At 57.1% G+C, this 12,528-nt stretch overlaps 2 protein-coding genes across 8 annotated transcripts in view; one reads left to right on the plus strand and one right to left on the minus strand.

Moving 5' to 3' along the window:
* ITGB4 (integrin subunit beta 4) overlaps nt 1-3,953 on the plus strand; it is a 27,522-nt gene extending 23,569 nt beyond the window's left edge. For 2 of the 6 annotated variants that reach the window (XR_012130874.1, XR_012130878.1), the window contains 8 exons: nt 115-345; nt 890-1,126; nt 1,276-1,434; nt 1,877-2,026; nt 2,509-2,697; nt 2,773-3,177; nt 3,266-3,319; nt 3,489-3,953. Coding sequence is in view for 1 of the 6 variants with exons in the window: in XM_073235927.1 (XP_073092028.1) it covers nt 115-345; nt 890-1,126; nt 1,877-2,026; nt 2,509-2,697; nt 2,773-2,930; nt 3,015-3,177; nt 3,266-3,364; nt 3,489-3,628 (1,367 nt within the window). In the remaining 5 variants the exon portion in view is untranslated. Of the gene's footprint in view, nt 1-114; nt 346-889; nt 1,127-1,275; nt 1,435-1,876; nt 2,027-2,508; nt 2,698-2,772; nt 3,178-3,265; nt 3,365-3,488 lie in introns of all 6 variants that reach the window. The other 4 variants (XM_073235927.1, XR_012130875.1, XR_012130876.1 and 1 more) reach the window with 4 other exon arrangements.
* GALK1 (galactokinase 1) lies at nt 3,910-9,591 on the minus strand. Of its 2 annotated transcripts, XM_017674832.3 has the most exons (8): nt 9,374-9,591; nt 8,272-8,461; nt 7,702-7,821; nt 7,382-7,517; nt 7,083-7,264; nt 4,583-4,733; nt 4,323-4,485; nt 3,910-4,240 (listed from the first exon to the last, which is right to left on the minus strand). In XM_017674832.3, exons 1-8 carry the CDS (start codon nt 9,536-9,538, stop codon nt 4,169-4,171), a joined length of 1,179 nt encoding a protein of 392 aa, XP_017530321.3. In that variant the 5' UTR covers nt 9,539-9,591; the 3' UTR covers nt 3,910-4,168. The 2 variants fall into 2 exon arrangements, with proteins under 2 accessions (XP_017530321.3, XP_017530327.3); XM_017674838.3 differs by lacking the exon at nt 7,702-7,821 and having other exon boundaries at nt 9,374-9,590.
* Between the last annotated feature and the right edge of the window lie 2,937 nt (nt 9,592-12,528).

Consider the following 12,528-nt stretch of genomic DNA (forward strand, 5'->3'; position numbering starts at 1 on the left):
GGAGCCCGCGGACGGGCTCACGTCGCGGGGCCGCCGCCTCCGCCCCGCCGGGCCCCCTCCCGCAGCCGCCCGCGCCCGCCGGCGGTGCCAACGGGGCCCTTCGTTGTTCCCAAGGCGGCGGCTGGAAGTTCGAACCCCTGCTAGGGGAGGAGCTGGACCTGCGGCGCGTCACGTGGCGGCTGCCCCCGGAGCTCATCCCGCGCCTGTCGGCCAGCAGCCGGTGCTCCTCGGACGCTGCCGAGCCGCCCCGCGGCCCCCCGGACGACGGCGCCCGCGGGGGCGCGGGGGGCGCGGGCGGGGAGGGCGGCGGCCTGGCCCGCAGCGCCACGCCGGGGCCCCGCGGAGGTGACGGGCTCTGAGCGCTGCGCCCTGCACTCACCGGGGCTCGTGGGTGTCCTGCCTCAGGGCCCCAGCCTGGGCCTCGGACGTCAGGCTGACCATTAAGGCCTGGCCAGGGGGCCTGCCACTGCTCGGGGGCAGAACCCCCCAGAGCCAAGGAACCCCCAGGGCAGGTGCTGGGTTCTCCCCAAAGCGGGACTGCCCCCGGCTCATACAACTTGAGCATTCTGTTGTGTGCAGTGGGCAGGCCCAAGGAGACCCCTCAGAGGTCTCCAGGGACACTGCTCCAAATGCAGGGGCGGTAAGCCTCCCGGCTAGGGGGAGTGGCATCCTGCCAGGCCAGATGGCCTGAGCGGCAGGCGTGGCTGTGTGGGCTGCGGAGCCCCCAGAGACCCTGGGCTTCTGCCTCTGGTGGGCGGAGGGAGGCAGGCTGTATTTATGCCAAGACCCAGAGAGTAGGTAATCCTGGGAGTTCCCAGGGCCACAGCCTGCCCCATGGGGTGCTGGAGCTGGGCAAGCCTGCCCAAGTGACCTTGACCTCCTTCCGCAGAGCACCTGGTGAACGGGCGGATGGACCTCACCTTCCCGGGCAGTGCCAACTCCCTGCACAGGATGACCTCAGCCACCACCACCTACGGCACCCACCTGAGCCCACAGCTGGCCCACCGTGTGCTGAGCACGTCCTCCACCCTCACTCGGGACTACCACTCGCTGACCCGCACGGAACGCTCCCATCCGGCCACGCTGCCCAGAGACTACTCCACCCTCACCTCCCTCTCCTCCCACAGTGAGTGCCCCCCGCCAGCCCTGCCTGTCCCGCTGACCCACCCTCTCTTCCAGCTCTAGGAGGCTATGGCCGCTGGTTTGCTGCCCGCCACTGCCCAGCCTCCACACACACACTTCCTGCCCCCTCACTCCTGTTTTGTCACACCCTAGGCCTCCCTCCCATCTGGGAAGACGGGAGGAGCAGGCTTCCGCTGTCCTGGGCCCTGGGGCCCCGGAGCCGGGCTCAGGTGAAGGGGCTCCCCGGCTCTGGGGACTCACGAGACGCTATAATTCTGGCTGCGCAGCCTGCAGTGCCCTCTTGGGGCCCAGGTAGTACATGGTGGCCATCCTGTGTCTCCACAGCTGTCTTGCTCCATCTGTCACCCATCCACCCATTGCAGCCACTTCTCATGCTCACCGTGCCCTCCATCCCATCCACATCAGTGCTGATGCCTAACGCAACCTCTGACCTTCAAGGGGTGCTGGGCTGGGGCAGGAGAGGGGCCAGGCCAGCTGAGTACAAGCAAGGGACTGGCTGACTCATGGTGCTCCCCCTTTTGGTACAGGCAGGGCCCACACCCCCTCCTGTATGTGTGGGGGGTGCCAGGTGGCCTGGATAGGGTGTTGCAGGTGGGATCAGGCCAGGGTGAGAATAACGCTGCTCCACCTGGCCAGTGCTCAGCATGGACAAGAGCTGAGGAAGGTCCGGGAATAGAACTAGGCCTCCTGCCCAAGGACCCCGATACAGGCTGACTGGGCCTCCTGTCTTCAGGCACCCACTTGGGGGCAGGCCTGCCCAACACACCCACCCGCCTGGTGTTCTCAGCCCTGGGACCCACGTCTCTGAAAGTGAGCTGGCAGGAGCCCCAATGTGAGCAGGTCCTGCAGGGCTACAGCGTGGAGTACCAGCTGCTGAATGGAGGTGAGGCATGGCTGCTGGTGGCGATTTACCCAAGTCCCTTGAACACTAACACCCCCAACCCAGCCTTTCTGAGAGGGTCTTTCACTTCCATGCCCCACCGCCCTCATTGCCACCTCTCTCAAGTCTTCATCTATCCCCCTGGGCCTCTCTCCAGGTCACGCCCCTGCTTGGTTTTACCTAACAAGGCCTCATTGCCCTAGGGACCCTGGGCCAATGCGGGCCTTTGAGGAAATTTGGAAGTGGCATGTCTCTGGGCAGACACACTTGCAACATGACCTGGGCCCATGAACAGCCAGAACATCCCTTGTTTAGTCTACAGCCTGAACAACCAGCTATACCATACTGGGCTGACCCCAACTGTACCCAAATCACAGCTAATCCTGGGTGGGTGACCAGGTCTTGGTGGTAGCCTAGGGAAGGAGTGGAATCAGGCCAGGGTGGGAAAAACGCTGCTCCACTGTCTGCACCCGCCCCCCACCCAGGTGAGATGCATCGGCTCCACATTCCCAGCCCCAGCCAGACTTCCGTGGTGGTGGAAGACCTTCTACCCAACCACTCCTACGTGTTCCGTGTGCGGGCCCAGAGCCAGGAAGGCTGGGGTCCAGAGCGTGAGGGTGTCATTACCATTGAGTCCCAGGTGCACCCCCAGAGCCCACTCTGCCCCCTGCCAGGTGAGTTGCCCCCTCCCACCCCGATAGCTGACCCCATCTCCCCCAACACACACTGACTCTTTTCTCCTCCCCCAGGCTCTGCCTTCACTTTGAGCACCCCCAGTGCCCCAGGCCCACTGGTGTTCACAGCCCTCAGCCCAGACTCCCTGCAGCTGAGCTGGGAGCGGCCACGCAGGCCTGAAGGGGATATCCTTGGATACCTGGTGACCTGTGAGATGGTCCATGGAGGTGCGGCCTGCCTGCCCCGGGGTCAGGGGTGGCCAGGGAAGGGGTGGAGGGGGAGCTGCAGAGACTAAAGACCTCTTCCCTACTCAGAGCCAGCTACCACATTCCTGGTGGATGGTGACAACCCTGAGAGCCGGCTGACGGTGCCAGGCCTACGGGAGAATGTGCCCTACAAGTTCAAGGTGCAGGCCAAGACCACTGAAGGCTTCGGGCCAGAGCGTGAGGGTATCATCACCATTGAGTCCCAGGAAGGAGGTAGGGTGCCTCACCCCCTTCATCCCTACCCCTTCTCCAGCCATGCCTTCCGGCACCGTGCCCTGACTGGCCCGTCTGCCCACCCCAGGCCCCTTCCCACAGCTGGGCGGCCACGCCGGGCTCTTCCAGCACTCACTGCCAGGCGAGTACAGCATTACCACCACCCACACCGAGCCCTTCCTGCTGGGTGAGTTGCCAGTGGACAGGGCAAGGAGAGGCGGTATTCCTGGCTCTGCTCGGGGAGTACAGAGCTAACAGAGGAAAAGGGACAGGGACTCGGGCAGAGTCCCTCAATGCCTCTTCCCCTGCAGATGGACTGACCCTAGGGTCCCAGCACCTGGAAGCAGGTGGCTCTCTCACCCGGCACGTGACCCAGGAGTTCGTGAGCCGGACCCTGACCACCAGTGGGACTCTCAGCACGCAGGTGGACCAACAGTTCTTCCAGACCTGAGCCCCCACCCACCCAGGCAGTGTCCGGGAACCTGGGCCCCCACCCTGCCTCCTCCCCCTGGCTCTGCCTTGGCTACCCCGCCCTTGGACCCTGAGCAGCTCAGCCCAACTGCATGCTGATTACGGGACTGGCACCTCTGCCCAAGAGTAAGGGGTAGGTGTTCTCTGGGAGGTAGGAAGGGGGCCGAGGTCCCCAAAAGCCCTTTGAGCTGCCATCCCATCCCATCCCCCATGGCCCAAGCCCGTTCATAACCAAAGAGCAAGGACCAGCATGACAAGGACCCAGCTTTGTTCTGCCTTTAATAAAAGATTTTGGTACCACTTGGCCCTGCCTTGTGGCCCTGTCTGATCTTCCAGGACCTGCCCAGAGCAGGGGAGCAGTTCTGACACCTACCCTTCTGTGATGCCCGAGCACACACACACCCCTAGAGGTAGGCAGGTGTAATGGCTGGAGGCACAAGTTTATTGAGCACCCAGATGCAGACAGCAGGCAGCAGAACATGGAGCTCTGTGCCGGCTGTGTGCGTCCCAGGGGAGTGCCTCACCAGTGCAGCACCTTGGCGCCATCAGCCGCCTGGGAGAGGTAGAAGGTGGCAGTGCCGTTGTACTGCTCCTGTGGGAGAGGCAGGTGGGGACTGAGACACAGAGCCCCGGGAACCCTTTCTCCCGCCCCCTGGGCTCCGGCACCTGCTCACCTGTATATGCTGCATGGCCTGGGCAGTGGCAGAGGCCTCCAGCAGGGTCACAGTGCAGCCACCAAAGCCACCACCTGTCATGCGGCTGCCATAAACCCCAGGCACAGAGAGCGCGGCCTCCACCAGCTGGTCCAGCTCCGGACAGCTCACCTCATAGTCATCCCTGCAGAGGATGGGGGAGGGGGAGTCCTGGACTCGATCCCGCCCAGCCCTGGGGACAGCCAGTACGCAGAGGTGCCTTGCAGCCAAGGCGGCCTCACCTAAGCGAGTTGTGAGACTCTACCATGAGGCGGCCAAAGGCTTTGTAGTCACCCCGGTTCAGGGCGGCCGCTGCCTGGGCCGTGCGCCGGATCTCACCCACGACGTGACGTGCTCGCTGGAAGCCCTCCTTGCTCACCAGCTCTCTGCCAGCTGGGAAGGAAAAGGTGGCAGGCTGGGTCGGGGGAGCCTCCAGTCAGAGACCTGGTTCTGACGAAGCTGTAGGCAGAACCTTTGGTTGGTGACTAAGGTTTCAGAGCCTCCCCTCCTTGGCCATAAAATGGGACACCTGCCTCACTTGGGACACAGTGATAAGTGAGCAAATGTGTGTAGAGCTCGAGTAGGGTGCCTGGCACATGGTGGGTGCTCAATAAAAAGCTGTTTAAGCCCCAGACTTTGGTGCTTCCACAGTGATGCCTTCACAAGAGGCCACTGCAGAGCAGGATGCAGAAGTCTTGCTGATGTTTGTTCTGAAGCAACAATGGAGGGTCCAAGGGCACAGCCCGGGCAAACAGGAGCAGGCACAGGGCACGCAAGGGACCCAGAGGCTGTCCCACTGGCTTATGCTGAGGCAGGGGATGGCAGGCCGAGCCAGTACGAGCAGCCCTCAGTGCCAGGGGACTTTGCTACTTAATTGTCTGCCTTAGAGTTTTGGAGCAGGAAAGGGACAGAGCAGAGCTCTAGCAGACAAGAGTGCCAGCCTCAGGCAGAAGGCCCACGCTGGGAGATGTGGGCACCAGAAACCGGATGGCAGGGGTTAAGCACTCAGAGACCAACAAGGGGCCTGGTGTTGGGGAGGCAAGAAATGAGGGAATGGGGTCTGAGACAAGAGTGGGAAAAAACAGTGAGGTTTCAGAGGTGATTGACACAGGTTTCAAATGGGTGATAAGGATGAGGAAATAACACACAAGGGGAAGCCAAGAGAAGCCTGAGGGGAGGAAGGATGAGGGGCTCTGCTGTGGTCAGGGGAAGGCTCCAGAACCCCAGGTGGAAGTGGGGGCTGTGGCCAGGAAAGCAAGGAGCCACAGGCTCCCGGTATGTCCTTGCTGGAGCAGTGGTGGTGGGTGTCATGTGCTGAGGACAAAGCCTGGGCTGGGCACGGGAAGACTGACGGGGCCTGTGAACAAGCAGGTCCGGCTGCTGGGGGAGAGCCGTCCACAGGTGCAGGGGATCCCTGGGCGAGAGGCCTCTCCTGGCAGGGGAGAAGGGAGGGCAGATCTGGAAGAAGAAGAACTGAGTGGAGATGCTCATGGCATCAGGCACCCCTCTGAGATTGGCAAGGAGATGAGAACCAGTTTTAGGATGAAAGAAAGCTGGGCATGTGTTCAAGCAGAAGGGGAGAAGCCAGGCAGAGAACAGGAAGGAGGGAAGGTGCCAGACAGTGGGTGCAGGCTGCCAGGGCAGGCGTCTGGGGAAGGCAGAGGGGAGACCCCAAGGAGTGTTCAGAAGGGCTGCGGTGGAGGAGGGACGGCCAAAGTATTCAAGTGTGAAACCCGGCCAGTGTCACCTGCACAGAGCAGGCAGAGCGGGTCTGAACATGAGAGTTCACCAAGGAGGACAAGATGGTCCCACCGGGCGGGCCAGTGTCCCTGAAATGGGCACAGCCACACTGCCAGGGAGGTCACAACTCCCAACACCCAAAGCATGGTCCCATGGTTAAGAGCATGGGCTGTGGAGCTAATCTGCCTGGTTCAAGTTCCAGCACTGCCGCTTACTCAAGTTCCAGCACTGCCGCTTACTGTAGATTCCTTATCAAAAAAAGAATAGTATCTGCTCTAAAGAGTTAGGCAGAATTGAGTTGATATTTACATGACCTTCAAGCTGTTAACAGACTACCTTCCTGACCATGTGTATCAGGGACCTCAAAAATATACCTATCTTTTGACTTTGTAATCCTGCCCTTAAGAATCTAATCCTAAGAAAATGAGAACACAGAGAAAGACTTACGTGTAACAATATTCATCACAGTGTTAGGTGGGATTATCAGAAAATGGTTAAGTAAATTACAGTGCACCTATATGCTGAAATGTTAGGTAGTTTTAAAAAGCCATGTTAATGATGGGCCTTTGACAGCATAGGAAAGGGTTCTGGGATGTTAGTTAAAAAAAAAAAAAAAAAAAAAAAGGCAGGTAACAGTATTGCACATACTCAACTTTGAAAATATAGATGTAGAAAAACACAGGAAGGAAATACGGTAACACTGTTAATGGTGGCTATCTCTGGGTCCTGGCATTGTAACTCATTATTTTCTTTTTCGTATCTTTCTGTATTTTCTACAGTGGAAGCCTAATTCTCATATTAGCAAAACCAATACTAAGATTGCAAGCAGCAGTGCTTAGGATGGAGTGCTGGTTTGCGGTGTTAGGGGGAGTGGGCAGAGCATGGCAGAGGCCCGCTGCAGACGAGGGCATGCACGGGAGGGTCCAGGACACAGCAAGGGCCTGGCAGCCACACAGGGTCCCCATCCACGTCCAGGACAGAGCACACCCAGCCAGCTCTCACCCTCCAGCTCCTCCAGCTGCACCTCCCGCAGGCTCTCCTTGCCCAGTGCCCGGGCCACTTCTTCACACTGGCACCGCCGCAGTGGATACTCACTGGAGCCCAGTGAGTGGCGGACATTGGAGTTGGTGATGAGCACAGCCAGCTTGGGGTCCAAAAGTGGCACCAGGCTAGTCTCCAGGGATCTGGGATGGAGTTAGAGTGGGGAGGTGACAAGGCCAAGTGTCTGCTTGCCATGCCAAGCAGCGGGCATGCTCCACCCAGCTCCTGATGAGATGGGAGGTACAAGGGGAGCCCCTGACCTGCAGTCAATGAGCAGCGCATGGCCTTTCTGCCCCAGCAGTGCGATGAGCTGGTCCATGATGCCACAGGGAACCCCTGCGAAGCTGTGCTCGGCCCTCTGACACACCTGCGCCCGGGCAGTTACTGCCCCTGAGTCTGTGGCACAGAGTAAAGTGGGAGGCTGGGGCCCAGGGGGTGGGCAGTGGGAGCAGCGGTGCTCTAGTAACACTCTGGGGAGGCCCCACCCCGGCCCTCCTCCTGAAGCCACAGTAGGCAGAGAAGCTGACCACAGGAGACCTCAGGGAAGGAGGGCTGGGTTGGGAGCCGGGGTCTAAGGTACCTGGGCAGAGCTGCTGCAGGAAGGTATATGTGGCCACTTCCAGAGATGCTGAGCTGGAGAGCCCACCCCCCAGGGGCACTGAGCTGACCACCACTGCGCTGAAGCCAGGGAGGGGGCCAGCTATAGGGAAAGAATGGGAGATGGTAAGATGGGCTGTCCAAGCGGATAAGCACAGGAAGGGCATATAGTTTGGTATAAAAGGAGGCAACTGCCTGGCAGCTGCTTCCAGGGATGAGTCTGAATTATCAGAGGCCACCAACCTGCTGGACCAAGGGGTCTATACCCTCCATCCTCCTACCCTAAGGTTCCTGGGACATAGTCTTCCTAGTTCTCCATCTGGTTTATGGCTCTGGAGGCCAACAGGCTAAGGTCTGAATACTGGCTCCATCAATCATGTAATGGGCAACCTAGGGCAAGTTCTGGAACCTTTGGGGCTTCAGTTTCTCACCTGTACAGTGGGGATGCTCTACCCTGCAAGACTGCCTCACAGTGGATTAGCTAACAAGCTCTGGGCTGAGAGATGGCACTCCTGGCACCAACATGAACTTGACCCGGGCCTGGGTCCCATACCTGGGTAATGCTGAATCACTCCCTTGACATAGTTGGCCCAGTGGGGGGTCCCGGGCTCCAGCGACCGCTGGGCTGTGGGCAGTGGGAACTGCAGCCGTCGGGGCTCGTCGGCATCCTCAGACGTGGTGAGGAGGGAGACCAGTCCATCAGCCCGGGGGCTGCCCACCAGCACAGTCACAAGGTCCAGCGCCTAGCAGGAGAGGCAAGGCGTATGCACAACTTCTGCCGCTGGACAAGGCCCCTCCAGTATGAGGCTCTGAGGAATGAGGGGCCTCAGACAGCCAGGAAGGTGACCTCCAGGCTCAACGTGAAAGGAATGGGGAGTGAGCTGGCCTTGGGGGCCTGGGGCCTGCCCTTGGGTCCTGGAGGGCGGGGCCCAGGCAGCAGGAATGCAGAGCTGGACTCTGCCCCGAGCCCCGGCTCCCAGGGCTCCAGGCTGTGTCTTCCAGCTTGGGAGGGCTCAGAAGGAGAACAAAAGCAGAAGAGTTCCACCCGATGCCTCGCCATTTGGGGCAGGCCGCAGGTTCCCCGTACCCACTCACTCGCCAAGCTGCTCTGCTGAGAAGTGCAAAGAGCCGCAGGCTGAGAGCTGGGGGGCCTGATTCTAGTGACAGTCCCATCCAGAAATAGCTGGGTGATCTTGGGCAGATCACTCGCCCTTTCTGGGCCTCAGTTTCCCCCTCTGTAAAGTGAAAGGGCTGGGCCAGGAGGCTTAGGGCCAGCTCCCTGGGGAGTCTGTGGTTGGGGCCCCAGGGAGGCCAGAGCCCGACACGCCCCCTTCTGCATGCTACATTGAGCCCCACATTTTGAGGTTGCTGCCTTGCTGGTGGCGAGGACCAGCAGTCCACACAAGGCACCGACATCCCCCCTCCCAGCCTACTTCTTCGCAGATTCCCGCCTTTTCAACTTCCAACTCGGGAAATGCCCAGTCCCAGGGTCTCTTCCACGTGCTCGTCCCCAAACTCGGCGGGCGTTAAAAGTTCGGTGCCGCCCGCCCACATCCTCGCGGGACACGGCGCCCCCCGTGCCTCTAAGGCCTGCCCTTCCGGCAGGGCGGCCGGAGCCGCAGGCGTGGCTCGGAACTCCCTGCCAAGCCGCTCACCATGGGCAGCACCAGGCCCTGGTTGTAGTCCGTGTGCTCCCCGATGAGGTTGACGCGGCCCGGCGCCGACACGGCCAGCTCGGGCTCGGCCCCGAACTCCTCCCGGAAAGCTCTCCGGGCCTCGGCCAGCAGATCCCCAGCCTGGGGCCGTCTCCACGCGGCCATGACGCCCAGGCTGCGGCTCGGCCCGCGCCGGGGCAGAACTGGATGCTGGGGCGGGGCCGCGCGGGGGCGGTGCACCTCCCTGCACGCCCCGCCCCGCCAGCTGGCCCCGCCCCTCCCGGAACGCGGATCTGAATCGACCTGCCGGGCGCGCGGGCTGGGAGTCTCCTTTAGGAAAGATCGCTAGGCGCCCACTCGAATGGGCATAGCCCAGTGGTGTTGGCCGGACTGGGAGACCTGAGTTGCCCTTCCCAGGCCCTGATACCCCTCTCTGGATCCACAACCACCCACCCAGCTTTCCACCCACGGCCAGCCGGAGCACTGGAGCTGGCTGGCATCCAGCCGGCCTGATTTCCCAAAGGGATCTCCCAGGTCCTAGAGTCCTGCTTCTTTGAGAGACCACCAGCTCCTGATCATGGGTGGGAGGGTGGCCTAGCACTCCGTGTAAATAGAGGTAAAGAAAGCCAAGTTTAGTGGTGACCTGGGAGTCAGTCGCTTTCTACAGGCTACTTTTCTAGAGTGGACCCGCTGTCACAGCTCTGGCACCACAGGACTTTTAGGAGGGTGGCAAAAGACAGCAGTGGGCCCACCGCCTCCTAGAAGGACCTACTGCAGCTGCCAAGGTAGGCTGGGCTGTTGACCCGAGCAGGTGATTCCTCCGCCTAGAGCCTTGTTCCCAGAGTCTCAGACCCAGAGTCTGACACTCATCACTTCCTCTCCTACCAGCCTGTGTCCTGAACCCTCAGGCTGGCCCCAACCCCTGCCTGGACTCCACAGTTGCCCATCCTGTAAGAAACCTTGAAGTGGAAATGGTGAAATAAGCAGTTTGTGTGGGATTAGGATTAAGGTGGGGGCTTTGTGAAGAGTTGTGGCCAGAGATGTAGTCTCGGCTCTGCTCAGGGATTTGCCCAAAGAGTGGAGAACTGCATTTAAAAGGCAGCTCTGAAAACTCCGAGATAAACAGGGTTAAATCTTTGTGCTCTTGGCTTAGGCAATGGTTTAGATATGACACGAAAAGCACTAGGGACAAAAGAAAAGTAAGTAAATTGTGCTTCATCAAAATAAAATACTTTTGTACATCAAAGGACACCAAGGAAAATGCAAAGACAACCCACAGGAGGGAGAAATATTTGCAAATCATCTATTTAAGGGACTTGCATCAAGAATATATAGGAAATTCTTAAAATTCAACAGTAAAAAAGACAATTTAAAAATGGGCAAAAGATGTGAGCATTTTTCCCATGAAGATGTACAAATGGCCAATAGGCACATGAAAAGTTAATCAGCATCACTAGTCATTAAGGGAATGCAAATCAAAACCACAATGAGATACCACCTGACACCTACTAGGGTGACTAGAATAGAAAAAAAGCAGACAATGACAAGTGTTGATAAGGGTGTGGTGGAATCAGAACCCTCCCAAGACTGCTGGTGGGAATGCAAAACACTTCAACGGTTCCATTAAATGCTTAACAGAGTTATATGATCCAGCAGCGTCACTCCCAAATACATACTTGAGAATTGAAAACATGTCCGCACACAAAAACTGGTATATTAATAATAGCACTATTCACATTAGCCAAAAGGTAGAAACAACCCAAAGGGATAGATGGATAAACAAAATATGGTATATCCATACAGTGAACTTTATTCAGTCATAAAAAGAGTGAAGTACTGATACATGCTACAACATGGATGAGCCCCAGAAACATTAGAGTAAATGAAGGAAGACAGTTCCATAGTCCCAAAAGACCACAAGTTATGTGATTCTGTCTATATAAAATGTCCAGAATAGGAAAATTAGTAGAGACAGAAAGCAGAGTAGCCATTGGTTAGGGCTGAGGGAAATGGGGCAGTGGGGGCGGGTAGGGGATGAGGTTCTCTTTGTGGCAAGGGAAATGTTCTAAAAATTGATTGTGGTGATGGTTACACCTAACTGTGAATATCCTAAAAACACAGACTTGTATACTTGGAATGGGAGAACTTTATGGTTATGTATAGTATATCTCATTAAAGCTGTTTGAAAAAATTTGGCAATAAAAGCAATTCCAAATTTCATCTGATGGCCTGTTCCTTTTTAATGAACTCCTCAGTGAAGCATTTTGGCATTGGCAAAACAAAACAAGACACAACAATTCTATAATATCTTTCTATGTTGACAGTAACTGCATTATCTGTTATCTGTGAAGATTTAATAATGTGTGTAACTGTTGAATCACTATGTTGTATACTTGAAACAAATATAATATTGTATATCAATTATACTTCAATTAAAAAAAAAAAGACCCAACTGTGATTGGCCCTCGGAGCTGGTGGAAATGGAATTAAACTCACAAACCATGCTTCCTATCAAGGCACCATTCTGTCGAGGCAGGTGTTGAGTGAAGCAACCTTTCTACAAAATTCTTTACCCATTTCAGCTTTGATGTCCAACAGTCTTGAGTCCAAATCTCTGCCTTTACTATCGGGTGAGCTCAGGAAGATGACTCGACTTCTCTGAGCCTCAGTTTCTCATTGGTAAAATGGGGCTGGTGATTCCTTCCCAACAGACTGTTATGAAAGGAACCGAATGAGGTAATCTTTACACACGAAGTACCCAGCTAAGCAGTCCACACTTAGTAAGCACAAAATAAATGTTTGCCATTGTTATTAGTTATCCGTTAATTCAACAGACAATATTAGACTCTCCTGCGTGCAATTAGCCAGATAAAAGCCGTAGGCTCTCGCGCTGTGGTTAGGAGGCAGACACAATCTGGCATCCTCTGACTCAGTTAAATGCTCTGATGGAGGGGTAGGAAGTTTTCTAAGAGGAGAGAAGAGGAATCCTGATGCTGCAAAGCCCATTTCTCTGTTTTTATTTCCACTGTTTCATTGTGATGGAAAACATGCTTATTGCCCCACCTTGGTCCTCTGTATTGTTTTGGTTCTTGGAGAACCTGGATTTGATCCAAGGGGAAGTGCTTCGGTTTGCTCGAGATGGACTCTGAAACATT

The sequence above is a fragment of the Manis javanica genome, chromosome 4 (assembly GCF_040802235.1).
Source record: "Manis javanica isolate MJ-LG chromosome 4, MJ_LKY, whole genome shotgun sequence".
Taxonomy (NCBI): domain Eukaryota; kingdom Metazoa; phylum Chordata; class Mammalia; order Pholidota; family Manidae; genus Manis; species Manis javanica.

Coding starts and splice junctions, on each gene's coding strand:
- GALK1 (XM_017674832.3), bottom strand. CDS start 9,538: ATGGCCGCGTGGAGACGGCCCCAGGCTGGGGATCTGCTGGCCGAGGCC. Junction 7,822..8,271: donor AGTGATTCAGCATTACCCAG/GTATGGGACCCA, acceptor CTTTCCCTATAG/CTGGCCCCCTCCCTGGCTTC. Junction 4,241..4,322: donor AGGCCATGCAGCATATACAG/GTGAGCAGGTGC, acceptor CCTCTCCCACAG/GAGCAGTACAACGGCACTGC.